We start from the raw sequence: 27,321 nt of genomic DNA, 5'->3' as shown, positions 1-27,321 counted from the left end.
GATGAGATTTTACCCTCGCTCTCTTAAGGCAGAATCATTCCATTCTAGCTCCCACAGATCAATACCAGAAACTAGCCTGAAGAGTAATGATGTATTTATTAATTGAGAGAGCTTTAAGGGAGGGCCAGAGAAGACAGAAGTGAGTGGTGGTGATCTCAGGTTCAGGAGGCTGACCAAGTTGGTGTTTGGCCTGCATGGGAAAGGCCTTCTAAGCAGCAAGGACCTGCTCTCCAAACTGTTAGCCATACTTCATTCAACACTCTCTGGGATCTCATTATGTCTTACATACATTGACTTTTTTCTTTCCTGATTATATTCATTATTAAAATTTTTAAAAATCTGAATTGCCTTAGTCCCTGATAAGGAAACTGATTGTTTTTTATTTTATTTTTTATGTTTCCAGATTGAAAAAAAAAAGATTTTATTTATTCATGAGAGACACAGAGAGAGAGGCAGAGACACAGGTAGAGGGAGAAGCAGGCTCCCCATGGGGAACCCAATGCAGAACTCCATCCCAGGACCTGAGCCAAAGGCAGACGCTCAACCACTGAGCCACCCAGGTGTCCCTGTTTTTCCAGATTTGTTGAAATAGAATTGACATATAAGTTGTTTAAGTTTGAAGATATACAACATGATGATTTGATATACATATGTATTGTGAAATGATCGCCATAGGAAGGCTGGTTAACAACATACCCATCACCTCACATAGTAGCTTTTGTGTGTTGAGTGAGAACTTTTAAGATCTAGTCTCTTAGCAGCTTTTCAGTATACAATACAGTATTAGGTAACTGTAGTCACCATGCTGTATATTAGATCCCCAGGACTTGTTCATCTCATAACTGGAAGTTTGTACCGTTTGACCACTGTCATCTATCTCCCATCCCCCCAGTGCTTCTGGCAACCACCAATCTACTCATTCTATCAGGTCCGTTTTTTTAGATTCCTCATATAGATGAGATTATACAATATTTGTCCCTCTCTGTCTTACTTATTTCACTTAGCATATTGTCCTCATGGTTTGCCTATGTTGTCACAAAGACAGGATTTCCTTCTTTTTAATGGCTGAATAATATTCCTCTGTGTGTGTGTGTGTGTGTGTGTGTGTGTGTGTGTATCTTGAACTTTCTTCATCCATTCATCCCTCAAAAGACACTTGTGTTGTTTCCATGTCTTGGCTATTTAAATAATGCTGCAGTGAACATGGGAGTGCAGGTATCTCTTTGAGATCTTATTTTCATTTCTTTTGGGTATATACCTAGAAGTGGGATTGCTGGATCACATGGTAGTTCTATTTTTTAATTTTCTGAGGAACTTCCACGCTATTTTCCAAGGAAATAGTAATTTTTAAATGGCATGTCAATATGACCAAACTCAGGAGGTGAGCATGATTACCAAAGCCAATTTCCTAGCTTCCCTTACAGTTAGGAGGGGCCACATGGCCCATTTCTGACCCTTGGGATCTTCAGATCTGCTGGGGAATTCCTGGGAAAGATTTTGCTCCCCACCTGATTTTGTGCTGTGAAAGAGGAAGCCATGACATTTGAAGCTGGAGGAGCCATTCTGTGCCCAGGAGGTCACAAGTAAACCATAAACGACAACCACCTAAGGATGTCAGCAAAGGATAGGACATGTGTTCTTAATGTCTTCATCCTCCTGTAACAGGAAGACTGAAGGTAGATGACTTCTGGCCAGCAAAATAAATGCCTATTGTTCAAGCTACTGTTGGTTGGGTGTTCTGTAATTTGTGTCCATATTCCTAAAATGCTAAAATATAGATACAGATATGCTAAAATAGAAAATGAAAATCTCTATCCTCCCCTACAGATAGCCACTAAACTATTAATGTTTGGTATACATTTTCCAAGTATCTAATGCATTTTAATACATATAAATATGCATAAATACATATACAATTAATAATTTTATATGTAGAATAAATGCATTCTGTTCTATATCCTGTTTTGGTTTATTTTCTTACTTAACAATATACCATGGTATATTTCTATGTCAATACAGCTTTTTTTAATGGCTCAATCTTCCATTGCTAGGCATTTAGGATATATCCAATATTTTCTCATTATAAGCAATGCTGAAATAATTATCCTTGAACATACATCTGTGTGCACTTGCCTGATTGTTTACTCTGGATAAGTATTAGACATGGACAGAGGGTATGCACGTATTAAATGTTGACACATCTATATATTAAACAAATGTTTATTGAGGGGCTAGTACATGGGGCACATTTATGCTTGATGAACAGATACCATGGTGGAGCTTTTAGTCTGGTGGGGAGACTGAGAATTGAACAGGTAAACAAATAGTAAATAGTTCATAATATGATGAGTGATAAGTGGGAGATGAACAGATGTGGGCAGCCTGGGTGGCTGAGCGGTTTAACCCCACCTTCAGCCCAGGGCATGATCCTGAGGACCTGGGAAGGAGTCCCATGTCAGGCTCCCTACATGGAGCCTGCTTCTCCCTCTGCCTGTGTCTCTACCTCTCTCTCTCTGTTTCTCATGAATAAATAAATAAAATCTTTAAAAAAAGGGAAATGAACAGATGTCGTATGAATACAAAAAGAAGCTACTTAGATGACCAGTGAACACCTCCAAAGAGGTGACATTTAGCTGAAAGTTTAAGGATGAGAAGGGCTCAGATGCTGTAAATATGGTGAGGAGGCATGCTGTAGGTGAAATCCTCTAGGGAAGAAAGAGCTTTCATATTTAAATATCTAAAAGGAAACCAGTATGGCTAGAGCAGCTAAGAAGATAGAGGGGCAGACAAGGTCCAGAGAGCATGAGATCTAGTCTGGAGCATTTGAGTTTATTTTATTTTTTGGAAAGTCACTGGAGGGCCTTTAGAAAGGAAGTGACTTGCCGTTTTATTGCTATTATTGTTATTTTAATGATCACTCTGGTTGCTGTTTTCCATTGTTTGAATGGAGGCAAAGCCAGGAGACCAGTAAGGATGTTATTGAAGTGATCTGGGCAAGATAATATGGTTTGGAGTGGAGCATTAGGAATATCCAAATGGATCAGTGGATATAACAAAGCATTTATAAACAGGGAACTCAATATATGATAAAAGTTTATTCCTACACTGGTGGCCCACAATTTTATTTGCTAAAGTTGTATATATTTTTTAAAGATTTATTTATTTTGGAGAGGGGAGCAGGGGGAGAAGGAGAGAGAGAGAATCTCAAGCAGATCCCCACTGAGCTCAGAGCCCACCAAGGAGCTTGATTCCAGGATCCTGAAATTATGACCTGAGCCAATATCAAGAGTCAGACCCTCAACCAACTGAGTCATTCAGTTCCCTTATGTTACATTTTAATATGTTAGATAACCAGTATTATTACTGCTCTAACAGATATTAAAATATAAGTTACTATATTAATGTATAATAAAATATATGACATATGAGTTATAATGTTCTACATTATATTTTATATTCATTATTAATATTCTTATAATAAATTTACTATACTATTATCAGTTTCAAAATTTTCCTGTATATTTTCCCATATTTATCAAAATCAGTTTTAAAATAATTTTGTCAGGGATTCCTGGGTGTCTCAGAGGTTTGGCACCTGCCTTTAGCCCAGGGCGTGATCCTGGAGTCCCAGGATTGAGTCCCATGTCAGGCTCCCTGCATGGAGCCTGTTTCTCCCTCCTCCTATGTCTTTGCCTCTCTCTCTCTCTCTCTCTCTCTCTCTCTGTCTTTCATGAATAAATAAATAAAATATTAAAAAAATAATAATTTTGTCATCTTCCATTACAGCCCATCCCTCAAATCATATTGGTTCTTTAATTTAAATTCCACTAAATTTATAAATTGAGTTAGGGGAGATAATGACATATTTGCAATATTGAGACTTCTACCCCAGGGACTTATTGTTTTTCCTTTTATTAAGGACCTCTATGTTTTTCAGTAAAGTTTTATAGTTTTCTTTCTGTGGGCCTTGTCATTTCTTGTTAAAGGTAAAGGTTAAGCCCAGGTATTTTATAGTATGAATTCCTAATGTGAATATAATGTTCTTAAAAAATATCATACTTTCTAAGTAGAAATCACTGGTTATTTAGTGCTGTACTTAGGGGATCTTATAAGTAATACCTCTCTCCCTCTTCTGAATTGGGAAGAAACTGAGGCATAGATACAGAAAAGAGACATAGGAGATAAGAATCCTGGAAATTGATAGGAAAGTGTAGCTTTTGATCTGTAGCCAAGTCAACTTGCTATATTTCCCCCGAATTGGATAGATTTACCTCTATAGTAGCTGGACAATAGCATCTCTCTGCATTAGAAACAGGTCCACTTGCCACATGGAGAGAACACATAAAAATATTTGCTCTCTGCAATCAGCCAGAAGCCAAAAAGAACACAGAAGTTTCCTTCTATGGAAACAAAGTCTTTTCCCTTAATATTTAGGAAAGCCATTGATTTTGGTGTTTATCTTATAACTAGCCATTTTGCCAAATTCTTTAAGATTTTTGGCTGATTCTCTTCAACTCTTGTTTTTAGGTACGCACTTAAAATCATGAACAGGTAATGACAATTTTGTCTCTTCCTTTCCAATATTTGTTTCTTATTTATTTTTCTTATCTTATTGCATTGGAAATAGTTTGTAGCAGCTATAGCAGATCCTTGTTGTGTTTCTGGCTTAAATGAGAATACCTTTAGTGTTTCACCATTAAAGATGTTTGTTGATGGCTTCTGATAAACTTTATCATATTAAGTTTACATTTTCTTCCTAGATTACGAAGAGGTTTTTAAGAATGAATAAGTAATCAGTGTTGAAGTTTATCAAATACTTTTAAAGCATCTGTCTTGTTGAAATATCCTGTGATTTATTTTTCTTTAACAATACACTGAATTTACAGGCTCCTTGATGTTGAATTATTCTTGCGCTTCTGGAATAAACCTTGCTTAATCATAGTGGATTTTGAGTTGTTTTACAACAAGTTGGATTGAAATTGCTAAAATATTGTTTCATAGCTTTAAAACTATTATATACTTATATAGGTTGGTGTATAGTAATGATTCACATATTAGAAATAATTGGTGAATTTTCAAAAAGGTTGTGCTGGCTCAGATGAGTTTGAGAAATGCCAGGTTAAATGTGTTTCTTTACTCCTAGGCTTCACAGAGACATTAATATACAAATACTGTGATTCTCTAAAAAATAGGTTCTAAATGGCATGCAGTACTTTCTCAAATTATTTGACTGTACAGCCTCTTTTTTGAATAACCCATATTAAATTATCCAGAGGCCAGTGTTCTATTCTGATCTGTAGTTCTCCTTATTGGTGTAATCTCTGTCAGATTTTGGTATCAGAGTTATACTAAATTTGGGAAGTGAAATGGAACATTTTTCCCTTTTTTTTTTCTTCTTTTGTGTAACAGTTTAAATAACAGAAGGAGTGTGTGTCCCCTAATGGTCTGAAAGAACTTGTCTATAAAACCATCTGAGCCAGTGGCATTTCTGAGTGAGACAGGCACTCAGAATGCATACACTTGCCTGGCTTTCCACAGGACATTTTCCCAACAGCCAATTCTGCTTAGAAAAGCTTAGAATGTGGGGATCCCTGGGTGGCTCAGCGGTTTAACGCCTGCCTTCAGCCCAGGGCGTCATCCTGGGGTCCTGGGATCCAGTCCCACATCAGGCTCCCTGCATGGAGCCTCCTTCTCCCTCTGCCTGTGTCCCTGCCTCTCTCTCTCTCTCATGAATAAATAAATAAAATTTTTTTTTTTTTAAAAAGCTTAGAATGTGTGAAAATTAGACTTGATGTATTAGCAAATTGATGCCAATCACTGTTGCACGGTCCTCAGCTCTAAAGGCTCTGGCCTTCGGGCCACAATTCTTTCAAATAGCAGGCCAGCCTCTGTCTGGGGATGCCTTGCTGGGGCTGTGTAGGACATTTTTGGTTAAGGGTTCAGAGTCTTTTCTTGTCTTTGGTACCAGCCAGTCTAGCTGAGAGTCAAGCTCTGGACCCCACTCCCCATCCAGCTTCATCTTACCCTCTGGCCTGTACTTTTTCCCAAGTACTGTGAGGCATCACTTCTATTAACCTCTCACTGGAGATGCTTCCCTGAGGGCAGTTCCATAACCATGGATCTGGGGCTCTGTGGGTGGGTCATTGGCCCAGCGTAGAGGGGAGGCAGAGAATTGCTGGGAGATTGGGGTCATTCTGAGAGGGGACCGAGGCCTGGCTAGGCTTGTGTTGGGCCATTTGAGACGGTGGGGTCTCCTGAACGGGAGTGCGCGGAGTTGAAGGAGTGGCCTGATGTTCACTAAAGCCTCGGAGGGTCTGTGTCCCTGCAAGAGGCCGACGTGTGTGTGTGTGTGTGTGTGTGTGTGTGTGTGTGTGTGTGTGTGTGTGTTGGGGGGGGTGCGCGCGCCCGCGTGTGTTCCTCCAGGCGCCAAGAGGCCTGGGGCGTCCGGGGTCCCTAGGCTGTGCAGTGAGGCCTAGGAGAGCTGGGCGGGCTGCGGGGCCCTGCCCGAGACCGGGAACGGGTGCCCAGGCGCCAAGAGGCCTGCGGCTCCGGGGCTCCGAGGCCGGGGGGGGGGGGGGGGGGCCGGGGCTCGCGGGCTGAGCCGTGGGCCGGGCCGGGCTGCGGGTCGGGGCCGGGGCAGAGGCGCGGCGGGTCGGGACGCCGGGGCTCCCGCCCCCTCCCCCGCGAGCCAGCGCCGGAGCCGGAGGCCGGGAGGCAGGCCCGGGGAGGGAGAGGGAGCCCGAGCCGCCGCCGCCAGGCCGCGCCCCGCCCCGCCCCCGCCGCCGCCGCCGCCGCCGCCGCCGCCGCCGCTCCCGCCGCTCCCCGGTGAGGCTCGCGCTCGAGCTGCGGCGCCGGCCCCGCCGCCTGGGCCCCCGGCCCGGCCCCTCCCGCGCCGCCCGGGCGATGAGAAGCTGCTTCTGCGTGAGACGGAGCCGGGACCCGCCGCCGCCGCCGCCGCCGCCGCCCCAACGGGGAACAGTTAAGTGAGGCCGGGCGGGCAGGGGCCGCGGAGGCCGGGCGGGCGGGCGCGGGCCCCGGGCCGAGGGGCGGGCGGGCGCGCGGGCGGGCGGAGCTGGGCCCGCGCCGAGGCCTGCGGGCCCCGAGCCCGGCCCGCCGTGGGACAGGCCCGGCGGCCCCTGCCCGAGCCCGCGCGCGCCGCGGCTCCGAACACCGGCCTGGCCTTGCCGCGGCAGGCGGGAGGGAGCCGGGGACCCGAGTGCCCGCTGGGTGCGGGACGGGTGAGGGGAGGCGGCCCACCTGTGCCCAGGCCGCCGCGGGCACCTGCACAGCCTGAGGACAGTCGTTTCACCGGCCCGGCCTGGGGCCCGGCTCTCTGTGGTCACGTGGATGCAGACCAGCTTGCACCTGAGCCTTGAGCATCATCTGGGGGGCCGGCCTCACCTGTGACCTGGACGCAGCGGAGAGGACACCCAGATGCCAGGGCACCTGTATGAAGGTGGGGTGCCGGGCCTGAGCACCCAAGACCCAGAGTACCCATTCTGCAAGTGTGGTGCGTGTGTTGATGAGCACCCCGCAAGGACTTCAGCCTAATGAGGCTCAGGGGCAGGGGCTGGAACTAGAGCTATGGCTTAGCACCAGGGGACCGCAGATCCCCAGCGACAGGCGCAAACCCATGAGCGCCTTTCTCCTCTTTGTTACCAGCGGACAACTCTTCCTAAATTATCAGCCTTTCTCACCACTAAAGATGGGACTCTTCTGTCCCCTGCCTCTCAGCAGCCTCCTCAGCAAGGCACAGAGGAAGGCCTCAGGAAGGCAAAAGACAAATGGCTGTTGCCTCTTCTCTGCTCCCTGCCCCCGACCAAGAACCAGGGCCCACTCAGGTTTCTGCCACAAAAGCCACAACAGGCCAGCGACTCTTTAGGGGCCTTTGTCTCTGGTGGTTCCTTCTCAGCATAATCTCATTGTACATTTCTTGACAGCTGGCTGGATCTCATCTCATTTTATCAGCTGCACCAGATAAGCCTAGAAAAGAGGATAAGCTCTGCGGAAACCTAGACAAACCAAAAAGCTCAGGGTACTCCGAAGGTTAGTTACGGGACACAGGTGACACCTTTCTTGCTCACTGGAAATTGTTGTGGTCCTTTGAGATACTGGGCCATGCAGAGAATATTTAAATGGGGCCTCTGAGAGATGGGACCTCTGCTGGGATCTGGGCATCAAGCTCCATGTGAAGCAATTGACTGGTTCATTTGAGCCCAGAATCATCTTTTCTTTCTTTTTTTTTTTTTTTAATTTTTATTTACTTATGATAGTCACACACAGAGAGAGAGAGAGGCAGAGACATAGGCAGAGGGAGAAGCAGGCTCCATGCACTGGGAGCCCAACGTGGGATTTGATCCCAGGTCTCCAGGATCGTGCCCTGGGCCAAAGGCAGGAGCTAAACCGCTGCGCCACCCAGGGTTCCCCAGAATCATCTTTTCTGATCAACATTTCTCCTTCCTTCCTTCTAGCTCTTAGGCCACACTCCTGATTTATGCTGAAGGCATCTTCTCTGCCTCCCTCCATCCCACTGGGAGGCGTTCCCTCCTTGCAGCTGGAACAGTATACCATGGTTAAATGCAAGGACTTTAGAATTAGACCTCAGCTTAATCCCTGGCTTTTCTACTTACTGTGTATTCTTGGGTAAATTAGTAGACTTTCCTGAGCCTCACTTTCCTCATCGGTAGAGTAAGGCTGATATCTGTCTCATAGGATTATGGTGAGCAGTGAATGAAATATTACAAGAGAAGCATTTAGTTTTGTGCCTGCCATAGGGCAAGTGAGTCAGTAGAAGTTAGTGATTATTATTAAGTGTTAACTTATTAATCAGAAGAGTAGCTTCATTTTTTTTTTTTCTTTAGAGGGTCTTTCTGTTTGTGGTTATTATTTAGCTTTCCTTAGGGCAACTAGGAAAGAATGGTAAAGAACACAGGGCTTGGATTTAGGGGTTTGGATTTGAATCTCAGTCTTCTTCCTGTAGTCCTGATGACCCTAGGCAGGTCCTGGAATCTCACGGAACCTTTCTGAATCCTGATTTCCTTCAATGTAAAAGTGGCTTAAGAATATAACGTACCCCATAAGGCTGAATGAGATGTATGTGAATGCATGTGGCACTACAGAGGGTGTGGGGGAGTCCTCACTAAATTTAGGTGGAATCCAGAGGCAGACCCTGGTTTTCTGGGTTAGACAGTTTGGAGTAGAGAGGGGTTATAAGAAAAGGAATACAAGAATATCTTGCTTCTGTACATCTTACAAAACCACATGACCATGTGAACACATTGCTGGGTCCCCTCTCAGGACCTTGGCAGGGGTAAAGTGGTGGCTGAAGGTTAATTGCTCTTAGTTTTCTGGCAGATCTGCTTTTGGGGGAGTCATAATCTAAAAGTTGTCGGCCCTGCTGCCTTAGCAGGTTACGAGTGCTCCATGCTTCATGCTCAGAGAGCAACATCCTTGCTACACTAGAAAGTAATGATGGAGTTGGAGCCAAGCATGGGAAATGTCAAAGGTGCTATTATGATGATGAAGATAACAAATGACTACATGGCTGGATGTGGTGGGCTGAGAACACTGTATTTAGTAGGTTGCGGTTGAATGAGCAGAGTCTCCTTTGCTATTTGGGTTGTGGGAGGGGAGGCCTGAGGTCCTTGAATGAGCTGCCTCTCTCAGGCTCTTCTTGCTCTCTCTCTGAGACTCTCCCAGTCCCATGTTTTACTGGCCCCTCTCATGGCTATCCTTGGCCTTCTGCTTGCTGGGCTGCCCTTGAGAATTGTGGTTTCCCTGCGTTGTCTGCACTGTGCGCAGCGGGGTTGCCTGTGTTAGCTCTCCTCCGCTCTGCTGCTTGGGAGGTAGAGCCACTGCAGGGTGTACTTGACATTACCTCCCTTGTTGGGAACATCCTGTGGGCACAGGCTTGGTTTACCTGACACACTTCTGGTGAGATGTGGAGCTTGTGTAGGCTGAAATGTGAGAGGCCCATGGGCCTAGAGCCTAGAAGTCACATGCTGAAGCTTGGTAGCTCCGACTTCCCTGAGGACTGGAAGACCATCTTGTTGGGCTGTGGCTAGAATCAATATGAGATCTTTCTATACACACATACACACACAGAGAAGCATAGTGTGTGTGTATGTGTGTTTTAAACATAAACTGATCAACAAAGCAAAATATCCAAAAGAATATCCCTTGGTCCTTTAGAACCAGAACAGAATAAATGAATTCTTAGTATGCTAAATATCCCTAAGATGTTTAAGAAAATGCAGATTCCAGGGCCTCACACCTACATCATCTAATCAGAGTATCTGGGGAAGGGGCCCCGGGGACTCGGTGTTTACAGGAGGAACCTTGGGTTGTTGTTGTTGTTCTTCTTCCCTTTTTTTTTCTTAAGATTTTACTTATTTATTTGATAGAGAGAGAGGCCCCAAGCAGGGAACAGGCAGAGGGAGAGGGAAAAGCAGGCTCCCCGCTGAACAGGGAGGCTAGCATGGGGCTCGATCCCAGGATCCCGAATCATGACCTGAGCCCAAGGAAGTCACTTAACCGACTGAACCACTCGGGCGCCCGTTGGGTTGTACTTCTGCTTACTGAAACTTGAAAACCACAATTACAGATGCCCTTTTTAAATTGTAAAAAACACAGAAAATAAAATGTACCATCCTAATCATTTTCAGGTATACAAATCAGTGGCATTCAGTACATTCACGTTGTCTTGCGGCTAATCTCTGGAACTTTTTCATTTTATGAAACCCTATACTCATTTTTTTTTTTTTTTTTTTGAAACCCTATGCTCACTAAACAGTTTCCACATCCCCTCCCCCAGGCTCTGGCAACCACCATTCTACTTTCTGTTTCTATGAATTTGACTAATCCAGGGGCCTTATATATGTGGTATTATATAGTATTTGTCTTTCTATGACTGGCTTATTTCACACCATACAATGTCTTCAAGATTCATTCATGTTGTAGCATGTGCCAGAATTTCTTTGCTTTTTAAGCTGAAATAATATCCTTCTGCATGTATATACCCATTTTGCTTATCCATATTTGTCTGTGGACACTTGGGTTACTTCTACCTTTTGGCTCTGGTGAATAATGCTATTGTGAACATGGATGTACAAGTATCTTTCGGAGACCCTGTTTCCAATTCTTTTGGCTACATACCCAGAAGTGGAATTGCCAGACCCTATAGTAATTTAGGTTTCATTTTTTGACGACTCACCATACTGTTTTCTAGAGAGTGGCTACATTTCCGTTTCCACCAGCAGTGCAGCAGGGTTCCAGTTTTCAAATCCTTGTCAACACTAATTTTATGGCTCTTGTTAGTGGCCATCCCAGTGGGTATGAGGTGATAGCTCATGTGATTTTGGTTGGCATTTCCCTAATGATTAGTGATGTTGGACATCTTTTCATATGCTTATCAGCCGTTTGTATATCATCTTTGGAGAAATGACTACTCAAGTCCTTTGCCCATTTTTTCATCAAGTAGTTGGGTTTTTGTTGTTGTTAAGTTGTAGAAGTTCTGTATAGATCTGGATTTTAACTCCTTATGGGATATGTGATTTGGAAATATTTTCTCCCCTTCCATAGGTTGTTCATTTTCACTCTATCACTTGTTTCTTCTGATGCAAGTTCTACAAGTTCTTTATACAGTATAACCCTGTAGAGAACAAATTATTATCTACTATTCCAGTTTTAGGGGGGTGAAAACCTGGGCCCAGTTTAGCTAATGTGGCTCTGGTCACACAGCTATATGTAGCATGAGAGTTGGGAGTCAAGCTCAGATCCCTGACTCCAGAGCTTGCGCCCTGTCTGTTCTCTGCTTTACTTCCCATTCCCCTATGGAGCTAGCAAGAAGGCCCATGGCAGTGTGCAGGAAGTGGCATCAGTTCGAGAAGCATTCAGTTACAGGAGAGGAAATATGAGGCTTGCAAATCTCTTCCTTCCTGAAGCTCTATGTCATTGCTTAGACCTTAGGAATAGCAGAGAAATGCAGACAGGTTTTTAACGGTTTTGTTTATTTGTTTGTTTGTTTAAGCATTTCATAAGGTTGCTTCAGAGCCCATCTGCCACCCACAGTTCCCCCAATGGCCTGTGTTTGTTCACGCCACTGCTGATATGGCATCTCTTGCCTTCAGTACCTTCATTACTCTGTACCCACTGTCTTTCCAGGAGGCCAGCTTCAGCGCCTGCTCTTCCCTCACATCTCCGAAGGCCGAAGGAAGTGTCCCCTCACTTGCAGTCCCTTTCTTTTGGGACTCCAGTCTTTGAACTCCACAGGTGGTAGCCATGTCTTTTGTCACGGTACCCACCCAGCACAGTAGCACTTCGCCTGGTCTGTGCACTATTCAGTCTTGGCCCAAGCCCAGACCAGTTAAATCACAACCTAGGGGTTGGAATGGGCAGCTGTGGTTTTTACAAATTCCTTAGGGGAGTCTTCTATGCAACCAGCCTGGAGACCCCTTGGCCCCTGCCAGGCCCTCATCCAGTCTGCTTGGACTGAGTCATAATCACTTCTGGAGCCACTGGGAGTGCTGCAGTCCTGCCTCCCCTCCTCTGCAGTGCCTATTCCCAGAATTATGGTGATTGTCCTGGGCTCACTGATGCCCAGCCTGGCGCTGTCATTGGAAGGGGCCCATGGTTCTGCTCTGGCCCTTGCTGCTTTGTGTACCCTTCTTAATACAGTGAAAGATGGGCAGTTTTGAAAAGATGATGGAAACTTGATCCTTTCTTCCTTCTTTTCTCCCTTACTTCCATCTACCCACCCACCCACTAATCCCATAATCCATTTGTTGAGCACCCACTGTGAGCTAGGCACAGGGTAGACATAACGCCTTTGAACAACTACTGTTCTGCTAGGGAAAGTGTGCTATGACCTTCTGAGAGGCAAGGCTGTGTGTTTCTCTGTGTATTTACATGTGTACCTGTACACACGTGTGTGCTAAGGCCATGTCCCCATGAAGATCAGAGTTCTCAGTGACAGCAGCTGTGAGGCTGGGTGGTCAGGGAAGGTTTGGGGAGAATGTGACCGAGATCTTGAATGGTAGGCTGGTGACAACCTGTTTGGGGGAGGGAGAGTCTGAGGGACTCATTCTGAGGCTATTCCCATGGATGATTACATCCAGTTATTTTTTTTTTTCCCTGTTCATTCATTCATCAAACATCTAATGAGAACCTGCTGTCTTGTATTCAGAGTTCAGACCCGAAGCTTGTTAGAAATGCAGCTTCTCAAAATCCACCCTGTACTTACTTAATCAGTATCTCTGGGAGTGGGTTCAAGAATCTCTTTTAATGGACTCTGCAGGTGACTCATACTGGCTAGAGTTGGAATCTGCTCCAGAATGTTGGATTGTCCATCGTCATCATCGCATACTCTCCCTCACTGCTTACACAAAGGCTCTCCATAAATGTTTGCGGACTTTCTGCTGTGTGCCGGGTCCTGCCAGGTACTGGGAATGTGGGAGATGGTTCAGGGGGAGGATGGCATGGTCAGCCAGGACATGCAGATGGCAAGAGCCAGCAGGACACTAGTCTAGACTCACTAGACTCTGAGTCTCAGGAGAAAAATCGGGGTGATGGAGGTATTTTGGAAGTCATCAGCATACAGGTAGAATGATTAGATGACCACACATATGAAAAGAATCTCTCAAGATCCCTATGAAAGTCAGAGAGGAGAGTGTTGGTGATGAGACATGTCTGGCTGACCTGAAGCCAGGTGTTCTGAGGATTTCCAACCTGACAGCCCATTTGTGTGGCATTGAGGTGACATATTGGCCAGTGTGTAGACACTGGCCATCAGGGGAAGGATATGACTTACCTTATATCACTGAACATCAGGAGAGCATTTCTCTGTGTCCTCCTGGGATGGCTTCCATTTGGAGAGCATCTGCCTTTTGTTGGGGTTCTCCTCCTTCCTTCTCTCCAGGGGACAACATGGCAGCAAGACTTGATGGGAGTGGGCAGGGCTGACCCTGGTTTGTGGTGTTTGTAGGCAGGTTGGGGTGAGGCTCAGAGTGTATTGGAGATTGCTCCTCACTCCCAGCACTAGGTTCCCTGATTTTGCAGTCAGGCCTGTAAGAGGCAGGGCTTTGGCTACAGCAGGGCTATAGAACTTGATCCTGAATTTATTTTTGGAGAGTGAATTCCAGGATCTAGCATGGCACTGTATGAGCTGCAATAACTTGATGCCTATATCACAGTTTATGTAAAATCTGTTTGGTATACAAATGGTTAATAGAAATCTAAGCATAGGTCAGATAGAATGGATGCATTTATACACCAGATTCTTTATTAGAAGTAACAGGCCTTTACTGGGGAAAAAGGAAGTGCTCACCATTGTTAGTTCCCTAGCTGGAAAATTCTTTGTGATCTAGGAGAGCTTAGAAAAATATTTGCTTTAGTTTCCTAATATCTTAGCAGCTCTCCCAGCAGCCTGTGGCCTGTTGCCACCTGACCATACTCAACAGTGTTTGTCAGAGTGATTTGGCTTCTGACTAGGTAAGTGGTCCAGACCAAGTGCAGGAGGCACCAGGCTGCCATTCCGAGGTTCCACGGTGGACGCCTCTCAGCCTGTGTGCTGTCCCCCATGAGTAGCCATTCGCTTGGGTGCTGCATGGACTCAGGCCTCAGCCTGCCATCTCCTGAGGAGGTAGGTCCCTGTACCTTAGCTGCATGGAGGTGGCCTAGTTTGTGTGTCTGTGTGCGTTGTGGTGTGTGTTGGTGAAACCTGGCCATGGGCTCCCTCCAACAGGAATGGGGCCATGTCCTTCTCTACCTGCTAAAGAGTTGTTGGCAAAAAAGGTGCCAGTAACCATGGGGCAAGAGGGGGGAGTGGGTTCTTGCAGACCGCCGCTGCCACTGGCAAAGAGCTGCCCTATGACGGGCACAGGGGCAGCTTTCACTGGGGGACAGCCTGCTCTCAGCCCTGGACCCTGCTTTTAGTGAGGTTCCCATGGCAAGTGAAATATTTATTCACTGCTCTTCCCTAGCCCTGCAAGCTTGGTGGATGTGGGTAGACAGTTTGTGTCTTTTGTGCCCTTGACTTTGCATTTCATACACGCTGATTGCAAGTTCATCCTTCTATAGGGACTTAATTAATCTACTGTTTTTGTCATTTCAATTATAGTAGCCCAATTTTAACCTGCCCCCTACCCCATACTTTGAAATTTCTCTCCTCCAAAGTTGTGTGCGAGTCACGCCTTGGGTCCTCGGTGTGCAGCGCTGGTGCTGCTTCTGAGCTGGCCTTCCTCACCCTGCAGGGAGGCCGAGTTGGGGTTCCTGTTGCGCCTCCTTTGATGGCAGCGCCCCCTTCCCACCGCCCCCCTGCAGTAGTTGCATCCACCCCACCCCGCCGCTGGACGGGCCCCAGTGGAGAGAGGTCTGAGCTCTGTTAGTTGGGTTTTGATTTCAGTACAGGAGTTGATAAAACGAGATAAACCCCCGGCTCACAGGGCCGGGGAAATTAAACAGAGATGATATCAAAGTTCCCCTGAGTTTTCAACTGTGATACAGTAGCTTAGTTTTCTCCCAGACTGGGGCCGGGAGGCATGCCTTTGATTCTGAAACAATATTCAGCATCAGTTAAGCCCAGCACCGCTGACTTTTAGGGATTAAGCACAGTGTTGTAGTAATTCTTTGATCAGCTACAAGGGAGCAGTGTGCTGTCTGTATGAGAGGCTTTATAGTTAAAGTTCATTTCTCTGTGAACCTGGGATGACGGCATTACCAAGGTGCTGCAGGGCTGGGGGCTGCGGGCTGGGGCCTTCCCCAGGCACTGTTTGCAGTATTGCAGGCAGAAGCAGGAGACGGGTTTTCTCTGATTCAGCCTTGTTGCGTAGCATTCAGCAGGCATGACAGGGAAAAAAATCCTCTTAACTGATCCCATGGAGCCCCAATATGTACATGGAACACACACACACACCCCACAGCACATTCACACATATTCTCCTGCCTGGTGGAGAAATCTCTCCGGGCAGACTCCAGTACCTGCCCAGAGTAAGGCTGTGCAGCCCCCAGCCTTGGAAATGATGGCCATGTGCTGTGGGTAGAGATTGGGATGGAGATTGGGGCCAGGTGACCTGTGGGGTGAGATTAGGACCAACTCAAGGTCGGTGTTGCCGCTGTGCTCTTCCCGTGCCTGCGAGTAGACGAGACTCCCAGGTGCCATCACCGCCTCTGTTCCTCACCTGGCATTTACTGAGAACTGGCTGAATTTCAGGTTGGTTCAGTCTTAGAGTTCTGAGAGATCTCTGCCTCTGTTGTCTTATCTAAAATCCCGGGCAACTTTTTGGCTTTCCCTGTAGAGACCTTCCCTGCAGCCCCAGCTGGGATGGTAGAAGTTTCCCTAAATTGCCTGCCCCTCCTCCTGGTCGGCCTCTCGACTTGCAGTTGGTAATGGAGCCCCTGTGTGCTGTCGATTGTGCTCACACAGTGCTATACATCAACCTATTCCCTCCTGTGCAGTGCTCGGATCTCCCTCATTAGGCCTAAATTTACCTCCGTCCTACACAAACATGGCCTTAGCTCATTTTTATTGTTGTAAATTATTTATGAGGGAAATGTTGAATCTTGAAACTGAGGTGTGAGGGAAATTAATCCCATGTTACTTTTATCTTTCTGTACTTGTCTCCCCTTTGCTTTACTTATTGGGCTGTGGCTGGAGAAAGACGAGCTTTGGCATTTTTAGATATAATTAGTGTTGAAACTGCTTTCTCAGTCGGGCATCAGGCGGGATGTTGGTCTCTCTGCATAGTGTCGTGGAAGGCAGATTAGACCCGGGGGGGAGGACGGCAGGTTCTGCTCAGGTTGGCGGCTGCCGCTTACCTGGCGTCCGATCACCCTGCGCCTCAGTTTTGTCTTCTCTAAGGGGTAACAAGACCCAGCCCCCTCCCAGGTCTGGTATGATCATCCGTCAGGAAGGGACCCCAGAAAGCTTTCTGAGAATTGCAACGCGTTGTACAAACGCAGGGCAGGTGTGTCAGCGCGTTTAGTGTGCAGTTAGGGTTTTGGGACCGGTGGGTCCCTCCCTGTCCGCTGCGGAGCTGCTGAGGATGAAGCGGGGGCTTGTCGCCAGTTGCCAGGCGGGCTAACGTCGGTCTTGAGCAGCCGCCCCGGCCCCCGCGGCAGCCCCGCGCCCCTCTCGGAGGCCTGGCCTGGGGCCCCGGGCGGCTGAGCCCTCGGCGGTGCCATCCCTCCCGGCTCGAGGCTCCACTCGGCCCGGGAACCGCCGAGCGCTGGTTAATAAATGGCCTTTTGTTAGGAAGGTCAATTGAAGCGACGGCAGAGACGCTGTTAAAAGTAATTTGCAGTCAGAAAATATGTAATTCAGGGCAGGCTGCTTTGAGTGATGGCCCCTGCCATGGATATCTTGGGCGTTTCTCATTAAAAGCTTCCTTTGCCGGTGGTGGGGCCTCCTCCACGGCCGAGCCAGCCGCGGCCCCGCGCCGCGAGGACTCATTTGTCTGTATTTCACAAAGGCTGCCTTGATCCCCAGGGTGCAGCAACTGGGGGAGAGGGAAGGAGGAGGCGCGCATCCGAGATGCTCTGTGCTCGCGCTCTGCGGTCGCGTCCTCCCGGCCTCCCGTCTGCAGGCTGGCGGGCCGCCGGCTCCTTTGTCTGCCTCAGCCGGAGGCAGCCCGCGGCCATCTTGGAGCGAGCGGCCCGCGGCCTCCCCGGTGCATTGTGGGAGCGGGGTCGCCGGGGGCGAGTCTCCTCAGGGCCGGGGACAGCCGTGGCCACAGGACCGGAGTCTGTCAGCGAGTCAACGACTTCCTACTTCTTCCCACACTTGCCTCCTCTCTCCCTCTCACATAGTAGAGGCAGGACCACCACCGCCACCACCACCACCACCACCATCATCATCATCGTAAAAACTTACCTCGGATGTTCTTTATTAAATCCACAGCGTGATATTTTAGCACTGGCAGAATTTGTGCATTCTGTTAATGAGTTGTTAATTGCAAAGCGTTTTGGTAACCAACAGCAGGTACCCGGAGTTTTCAAACTGCAGCGCCGTTATTTTCATGCTACCGATACTATGGGATTTTCCAGGTGACAAAACTTTTTGATTAGCGTTTGGACTATCACCAGCTTCGGACCGGGCTGATGCAGATATTTGACCCTACGCCTTCTTTTTGGAGGACATGCACGCTTATTCATTCACTAAATGCTTCCTGCCTACTGTGTGCAGGAGGCGGCGAGGCCTGTGCTTTACACAAACCTGCTTGGCAAATAAAATTTGAAAAAAGAGAATGATGCAGTGGTGTGGCATGGTATTATCCTACCCCCTGGCCTGGGCTTCTAGAAGTTCATTTTCAGTAGAATTAAGTAAAGCATCACTTTTTCAGGTCCAAGCCGTAGAGCCTGGACCTGAATGCCATCCCTTTGCCTCCATTTCCAGAACACTTTCCTCCATGTGTTTGCAAAGCTTTGCCTACTGAACAGTCCACACTCTGTTGTGCTATATAGAGGCTGTGGATTTGGAGGTGGAGTTTGGCTTTTGTCATAAAGAGAAGTTGAGAGTGTGGCTGCTGCCAGGCGCTTCCTAGCCTTGATTGGATATTTGGCTCAATTTCATTGCTGAGTCCGTTTCCGGAGCCTTTTGTGGGCTTCAGGGGACATTGATTACATGGGTGACTTGCATATGGCATTCTGATTGTTCCCATGTAGAAGGCCGCAGTCATTTTTAATAGCCTCTGCCTTTTCTGATTCAAGGCTGAGAATTAAGAATATTTCTTCTCCTTGCCTAGTTAGGCATGGTGTTTGGTTTGCTTTAGAAGCAGTAACCAGCTTTGAGAGATCTGGTGGACCTACAGCCGGTGGAATTTAATTACTGCAGAAGGAGGTGGAATTTAACTTGCTCTTTTTCACTGCTTGTCCTTTTAAAAGTACTAAAAGTCATTTACATAAGGTGTTACCTCTTTTATTTGCTTTCTGGTGCCCTGCTACTCGAGCTGCCCAGACCCAGTGCTCTCTATATTCTCCTTGTCTCCTCTAGTCACATCAAGAGGCAGTCAGCAGCAGAATAATAATTCCATTTCCCCTCCTTTTCTCCCAAAGTGCCCAGCAAGAATTATGGTCATTGTTAGTGTTTAGCTTTGAGTAAGTGCCCACATGACCTGTGGGATTAAACACAACAAAGGCGCCTGCCAGTCCTCCCAGAAACGGCGTGTACCACATTTCTGGCCATTTATGCTGGACCTGTGTGCCCCAAACCTGCCAGTCTCATCTGCATTTTGTTGGGTGCCTACTGTGTGCCAGGGACTGCTCCAGGCCCTTGCTTTATGTGATTCCCTTAGATCTCATGATGGCTCTCTTGACTGTCAGTATCATGACCTCTTGCTTACTCAAAGTCACCAGCCAGTAAGCCGTAGAGCCTGGACCTGAATGCCATCCCTTTGCCTCCATTTCCAGAACACTTTCCTCCATGTGTTTGCAAAGCTTTGCCTACTGAACAGTCCACACTCTGTTGTGCTATATAGAGGCTGTGGATTTGGAGGTCTACACCTCCACAAAGGAATACTGTAAGGGACAGAAGTGAAAAGTGGTATTAGATTCAGCTGTGTCTGATTTACTCTCAGAGAAGCTACTGGTATCCGTTCAGAAGTCAGGCAGCTTGTTGAGAGGGTTAAGAATGGGTTTGAGTCAAAGTTACCTCTCCGAGCAGGGACAGGCCTGCATTAACTACATGAGCCCAGTGTTCAGAGCCAACCTGAGAAGAGCAGGGGTCAGAGATGACTTGAATTCTTGATCTGAGGAAAGGGTCAGGTAAGGTCAGGGTTCCTTTAGCCAGTTCAGTATATGGAGCTTAGCTTAGGATATTTGTCCCAAGATTCTGGTTCTCTTTGAGACTGTATCATTTACTTTAAATGGTCAGTTTGAATTTTCTGCTTTCTTTTTCCTATTTGGAACTAGGACCAGTCCACCATGCCTGAAGTCAAAGACCTTTCAGAAGCTTTGCCAGAGACGTCGATGGATCCCATCACGGGAGTGGGGGTGGTGGCTTCTCGGAACCGAGCCCCAACAGGCTATGATGTAGTAAGTCAAGATCCTTGATTCAACCAGTATTTATCTCCTGTGTTCAAGACCCCCTGAGCCTTGTACATAAATGTGCTCCTTTCCTCTAGGAACTTAAACAGGGAGGGGAAGCATCACCAGTGGGAGGGGGTGGAGAGTGTCCTGGGTTGGGAGTCAGAGGACCTGAGTCCACTTGGGCTGTTTCCTGGCCTTGGCAGAGTCACTTGGCCTCTGTGATGGCCATTTTCACCTTCTGTAAAACTAAAGCGTTGGCTCCCTTGATTTCTTTTTTTTTTTTTAATTTAATTTTTAAAAAAGATTTTACTTACTTATTCATGAGAGACAGAGAGAGGTGCAGAGACGTAGGCAGAGGGAGAAGCAGGGCTCCCTGGGGTGAGCCTGTGGTGATCCCAGGACCTTGGGATCACTCCCTGAGCCAAAGGCAGACACTCAACTGCTGAGCCACCCAGGCGCTCCTGGCTCCCTTGATTCTAAACTCACTTCTAGTTATGAAATTTCATGAAAAGGATCCAGGAGTCTGAAAGATCCTTGTCATAGGTTGTCCTGGATGTGTAAGTGTCATCAGCATATTGCCATACATTCTTAAAGCTCTTTACAGTTTACAGAGCAGTTTCCTACCTGTGAACTCATTTGGCTCTCACAGTTCCCTGGAACTCTAGAAGGGCAAGTGTCTTTATCTCCTCCTGGAACATGAGAAGGGCAAGTATCTTATCCTCTCCATTTTGCTGATTAAGAGAATCCAAGCTCTGGCAAGTGAAGTGACAGAGTCCCAGTCCTGGGAAGTAGTGAATCAGGAGCAGACCCCCTTCCAAGTCCAGTGCCCTGACTGATCATACCACGACAGGTTAAGTTTAACAGAGAATTTGCTCTGCTTTTCAGCATGTGTCTCTGGTGGTGTTCAGTAGTACTGATGGCTGGCATTGGTTATTTTGTTGTTTCAGTAGATAAATTATGATTTGGATCGGGCTTAAAAAGTGCAGAACAACATAAGGAGGGTTTGATTACCAGTGACTATGGCCTGAGATTCTAAGGTGGTCTTATTTTCACTTTCCTCATTTTGTTTAAGACAGCATTTTATTCCATTTATTGAAAATGTGCACCAAGAATGCATAAGAATAAAAGAATACAAGTCTCATTAGCCAGCACTGAAAACCTGCTGCTGTGATTAGATTAACATCTAATGTCCTGGGTGGGGGGGATATGACACCTGGTCCAGAAGAAGCCCTAAGGCATGGTTTCTCAATCTTGACACTAGTGACATTTTGGACTAGACAATCAGGTAATTCTGTGTTGGGGGGCTATCCATTGCCACATATATAGGGTGCTTAGCAGCATCCCTGGCTTCTACCTACTAGATGCCAGTAGCATCAACTGCAGTTGTAACAACCAAAAATGTGTCCAGGCATTGCCAGATGTCCCTAGGTGGAGGGAACAGAGGGGCAAAAGCAAACCCTTTCGAGAACACTGTAGTATATATTGAGTCAGCCAGCGCTGGGTCCTGTGCAGAGAAGGAGAAGCCTGTTAAAATCCTTCACATCACTTTCCCAACTGTTTGAAAGCTTATAAACATTTTAAAAGTGAAAGGACAAGGGAATCTTTTTTGACAAAGATTTGAGTCTTACCTGCTGTCTGACTTCAAAGTGCTGTTTGAATGTATAACTTGCTGTAAAATAGAATCATTAGATATGGCTTTGTGCCATAAAACTCTTGGGGAAGCTAATAAAAATGTTCCTGATTTGAGAAACCAAAGTGTCTTTTGATGAATTAGATATGAAGCAGCAAGTCATGAATCAGGGCAGGGGCTCAATGCTCGTGATCTCTGGGAGGACTGGCTCTGGGGTTGCTCTCCTGGGAGGGCTCATGTGGGGGGCTCACACCCAGGGCATGGGTCTCCACATCTTCTTTCTGTTCTCTTTTGTTGATCTGTGTCTTTAACATTCTGCTTGTACCTTTGGGGTCATCTTGAAAGCTTGGCTAGTGGGTGGCAGATGGCCTTTGATAGTCTGGTTTTCTGAAAGTCTTGGTAAGTCTGACAGGAGCAGAATCTATCCCTATCATTTTCTCCTAACATCTAGCTCAGGGCAGAAGAGCGCAGCGTCAAATGAGTAAAATTAATAAGCACATTTCATGATTATGCTCTACCACGCATTATAGTGAAAGGTGAGCGGGGCAAGAGGCTCCGAGGGTCAGCCCGGCAATTACCCAGCCTCTGCACGCAGAGATGGAGAGTGTCCGAGCTCCCTCTGAAAGCTCTTGGTACTGACCACTGGATTGTTCTCAGATAGGATCTGGTTCCCTGGAGGTCTGACCCTGAGTTCCAGGGGTAGGCTGGGAGTCCAGGGCGAAGAGAGGCACTTCTCATTCCTTTTATCTGGGGTTTCATAGAACATCAACCTCCAAACCGAAATGTAAGGCGTTTTATAGTGGCGGGCTTCTGAGATGCTTAGACTGAACCGCAGTGGCGAGGAACCTGCTGTGGATTGTGGCGAGGCCCACTCTGCCTGTCACATCTGCTGCAGGATTAATCCCTCCTGTGTACAGAGTATGTTCAGTACTGTGACCATACAGCCCCAAGAGTTTAGCATGGATGGACTGCTAACCCGGGGTAGCATGACCACAGGCCTTGTTGCTTGCTTGAAGTCAAAAATGCCACATGTGTGTTTATAAAAATTTAATTTTATAGCTTCTCTTCTCTCCAGTTCAGGGGAAGCTTCTTAGGTTGAGGGACTGGGGATTATTTGCTAAACTTCTCAATTTATTGTCTCATTGTCTGCAATCCTCTGTGAAATAGCCTGCCCTTTCTGTTCCACTGCCATACTCTCAGATCTTAGAGTGACTGGTGATGATCCTTCCTTTTGTCAGAGGGCGAGCAGTCGCCTATGTCCTTGTGACGTCACGGCACCTGCATGCTGACTCTATTGTAGACGCCTGGCATTTGCTGAAGGTAGTACATGCTGTTTTATCATATGTGGATGGTCAGTTTTCAGTGAATCATAATGCCATAGAAGCACTTTATGCTAAAATTCTTCTGTGCAGAATTAATCTTTGATTTCCAAGTCACTCTGAGATACAGCAACATCTGAGGGCATCAGGCTGGCCATAGCTGATGACCACCGTGGGTGTATTTCTATGTATTTGGTGAAATACGTTCTAATACATTCTAACTTTTACATTCTTTTGCCTTTCTAACCAAGTGTTTGCAACTCAGACTAAAGCCTTGATGCTGCATTTATAACATGACTCTCCCCCCAAACGGAAGTAGATCCCTTTGATGTAATGCTTTTTGGTAATATATTTTCATATGATAATATGCTGTTTGGGCAAAAACTAACAAAAAGTCAACAATACAGAGAAAGAAGAATCAAATGCTCTATAGAGTTTTAACTTAAATTGTTTATTTATCCAGCTCCTTTTGTGAGTAAATAGTATGTGCCAGCTAGATACTGGGGATTAAGTGGTGAGTGGAAACATCCAGGGTCCTTCCTTCACAAAGCTCACAGTCCAGAGGGAGAGGATGAGAATTATATGATCACACAAAGAAATGTAAAATAAAATTGTGGTTAAGTGCTTGGACAGGAAATCCTAACACATTGTTTATCTGTCAGATCCAGCTTTCCAGACCTGTCCACCTTTCTTGCTAAATTCCAGGTTATGACAACATAAACTCACTCCAACTTACCTCTAGAAATCCCTCCCTTTCTTCTCTACCCTCAGACCTGCCAGTGTCTATCCTGCTGCATTTTCTGCACCTCTCCCACTGCACCACGTCAAGTGTGCTCAGGGTTCTTCGGCTCTGGCTTTCTCCCCTGCTACTGTACTGGGCCATTTTTGTTGGTGACATCTATGAGGTTGCCCTAGGCTAGGTGCAGCTCCCTGCTAACCTGGCAGTGGTTGCTCCCACCTTTCTGGCTTGAGTGGGGATCGACATTCCCTGCTACTCCCTTCTTCTGGGACCTGCCATGGTTTCCCGTAGAACACCTGAGACAGGAATCACTTTTAATGAGATTATTCGGGAGTCCTGAGGATGAGGGGAATGAGAGAATAAAACTCAGAGAATATGACAGTATGCTATTGAGGCCCCATGTCCTTTGACCCCCTACTTGCCCAGACTCCGCCTTCATTCTGCCTATCCCAGAACAGTGTTTAGAGTTGAATCCTGGCCTCAGAGAGAGCAGGAGACTTTTTTTTTTTCCCTCTCTTCAGTCTAAGACCTCTTCCATTCTCTTCCAGAAAAACCTCACCCTCTACACAGGAGTCTTTATGGCGCAATCACTCCAGAGTGACAAATTATCCCTTAGCTCAGTGACTATTTTCAGATGTCCAGGTGGGGGAATTTTCAAGCATTTTGAGACCTCACTATTCTGGAAGACCCCATACCCCAAATTCGTGCTGCAGTGGGTCTGGGGCAGGGCCTGAGAAGTTCATTCTAACCAGTCCCAGGTGATGTTGATGCTACTGGTCCAGGGGCCACACTTTGAGAACCACTCGTCTAATCAAGTCACTCTTAAATAATCTCTACATGTGGCCGCAGGTCTACCTCAGGGAGGACTGTGCTAGCTTTTTCTGCTATTTTCAGCCTCTCCTGATTTAGACTTCAGAAAGTCTCTGAGGATGTGTATATCTATGAGTTTTTAAAAATATATATATATTTTAAAAATATAAATGGAATGGTACTATTCACACTCTCCTAACTTTTAAAATATAACACATTGAGGACATAGATAGCTCTATTATTAATTCATTCATCTCTTTCATTGAGTACACGTGATTTCAATGTATTTTCCGGTCTCACTTCCTTCTACTCACTTCTTCCCTGGCCTTGCTGAACTTCTCACTTTCTCATACTCAGAATAAGCAGAAACTTTGTACCATTGTCCTTCTGAGTCTGCTTTTTTCCAGAATGCCAGAATTCCTGTACCTCGCACCCAACCCCACTCTTTGGGTAAGATTTTACCTCTCTTTTAAAACCCCATTGGAGTAGCTCCTTGGTGACACTTTTTCCTGACATTACTCATTCTTTGACTTATGCATGCCTTGGTTTCACAAATATTTGTCAACCAGCTGCTTATTGTGTGAGGCCTTGGGAATCCGAGGTCCGGGAAGGTTGGGTTCCATCAGGTGGAAGGTTGGAGGTAAGATTGGAGTTGAGGTCAGAGGTGAGGCTGGGAGAATGGATGAGGCTGGATCACAGCACAAAGGAGTTTCTGTTATTCTGAGGATGGTGGGGGTGGTCAGAGGACTTCAGGAAGAAGAGATTCTTAGGTCTGTGTTTTTAGAAGTTCACGTGGTATATGCAGTAAGGAGAATAATTGGAAGATGCAAGTACTGGAGTTGGGGAGTGGGTTTGGAGGCTCCCTGTGCGACCACCGGGTGTGAGAGTAGTGGCCTGACCAGTAACTGTGGAGACAGAAAGTACATGGATCTGAGGGACATGGGCATCCAAGTATATACTCTTCCACAGGAAAACACAGATTGAGTGTTGGGAGGTGGGCACAGAGGTGAGGAAAGGAAGGGCCCCAATGACACAAGTGTCTTATTGGACAGCTGGTGGATGCCCATGCTCTCTAGCTGAAAGGAATGCAGACAGCCGGGTGGGTTGTGGGTGGAGAAGGGCGATTGGCTCAGTTTGGGGCACCCTGAAGTGCTTGTGTGATGTCCAGGTGGAGATGTTGGGTGACCTAGAGCTGAGGGTCCCAAGAGAAGTCTGGGTGTCATCAGCACCCGGCAGAGCCCCTGGTATAACTGAGGCATTCCTGGGAGGTGGTCCTGTCACAGCAGAGTCCCTGTCGGAGGCCCCTGGAGTGTCATGAGTACTGGGTGTAGAGGGAACCTAAAGCGGGGACCAGGGTTGAGCATCCAGAGAAGTGGGTGAAAATTAGTAAGAAACTGAAGGAAAATGAGTCTTTCTAGAAGGGGTGGTTGTTAACTTTCATGGTTGCCTAAAGGTTAAGTAAAATGAAACTGTAAGGTTTCTGTTGAGTTAATCCCAAGGAGATGGTCATGGACTTGGTAGTGGGCTCAGAAGCAAGACAGGTGTGGCATTGGAGATCCCACCTGAAGTGGGAGGGGACCTTGCAGGAGGGGAGGGAGAGGAGGTGGCAGCCGGAGGGTGACATGGGGTCAGAAGTCTTTTTTCCTTTGTTTCAACATGGGAGAGTGTTGAACACACTTACCTGCCAATGGGAAGGAACCAGGGTAATGGAGGTTTGAGGATATGTGAGAGGAGGGGCCATCTGAGGAAGCAAGGTCCACAAGGGGCGGAGGACTTGGCATCCAGGACCCACCAGAGAAGGGCCTGGAAGGGGTGCTTGTGTGGCTCCTGCTCCCTCCTGGCCCCACGTGCTGGGAAGCCGGCAGCCTGGGTCACAGGGCTATGACCAGGGAGTGGGCCCTGTGGGCAGACACTGGCCAGTCATGCCTTAAGTCTACACTTCCCGTCTCCTTTCTCTTAACACTGCTGCTTATTTCTGAAACTAATTAGACAATAAAACCTTTCTTAAAAACTATTGGACCTGAATAATTTACATATGCTCTAAATGTGTTTGGGATTTTCTAAATAATTGGACATTTCAAATGCTTGAACTATCAAACGTGAGGGGCACTGGGGGGACTACGAGAGACCAGCTCCCCTCTGGGCTAGTGGGCTGCATCTTGGGTACACAGAGGGGAAAGTTGAAAGTCCCAAGGCTGCAGATGAGGTCCTATGTAGCAAAACGGTGGGAAAAGAATAATCTGCTAAATGCTGGAGCAGGTTTCGAGCTGATGTCTTTAGACAGTGCTAGAAATTATTAAAAAGTCACAGAAGTATGTGAAGATGGTAACAATATCTTATTAAAAACATTTGGTGGAGGACGTGGAAGACTTCACCATGTGAAGGTCGCACAGAGAGCCTCCAAACCCACTCCCCAACTCCAGTACTTGCATCTTCCAATTATTCTCCTTACTGCATATACCACGTCCGATCTGGTCCCAACTGTCAGGTGGCCCTCTGGAAAGCTGAAGTGCTCCTCATGGCCAGAGGACAGCGAGAGCCCCTCCCCACGCTCTGCCTCCAAGGAGCAAAAGCAGAAGCCAGGGGCCGTGGCTTCTTCCTGCTGCCTCCAGTCCCCTTCCCACAGCTTCGCTGTCCAGAACGGAAACCACCTCAGGCAGAGACCCACCCCCAAGTTTGTTTATTTTCATACCCAGAGCTTGTTTTGGAAAAAAAGCACCAGGTGTTCCTCCTTTTTGTTTTGTTAGAAAATACATTAAACTGAAAATTACTGAAAACAGGGACGGTGGTTTTGTGACCAGCCC

General features: G+C 46.9%; 1 protein-coding gene across 10 annotated transcripts in view; it reads left to right on the top strand.

Moving 5' to 3' along the window:
• The first annotated feature begins 6,856 nt into the window (after window positions 1-6,856).
• MVB12B (multivesicular body subunit 12B) overlaps window positions 6,857-27,321 on the top strand; it is a 185,700-nt gene continuing 165,235 nt past the window's right edge. For 2 of the 10 annotated variants that reach the window (XM_038549342.1, XM_038549333.1), the window contains exons 1-2: window positions 6,857-6,978; window positions 19,903-20,025. In XM_038549342.1, the coding sequence (XP_038405270.1) occupies window positions 6,904-6,978; window positions 19,903-20,025 (198 nt within the window). In that variant the 5' untranslated portion in view covers window positions 6,857-6,903. Of the gene's footprint in view, window positions 6,979-7,306; window positions 7,457-7,940; window positions 8,047-13,294; window positions 13,437-14,489; window positions 14,639-19,902; window positions 20,026-27,321 lie in introns of those variants that run through there. The other 8 variants (XM_038549335.1, XM_038549336.1, XM_038549337.1 and 5 more) reach the window with 8 other exon arrangements.

Source organism: Canis lupus, chromosome 9 (assembly GCF_011100685.1).
Source record: "Canis lupus familiaris isolate Mischka breed German Shepherd chromosome 9, alternate assembly UU_Cfam_GSD_1.0, whole genome shotgun sequence".
NCBI lineage: Eukaryota > Metazoa > Chordata > Mammalia > Carnivora > Canidae > Canis > Canis lupus.
The sequence above is the reverse complement of the archived record's forward strand: the minus strand, read 5'-3'. Positions and strand labels throughout refer to the sequence as shown.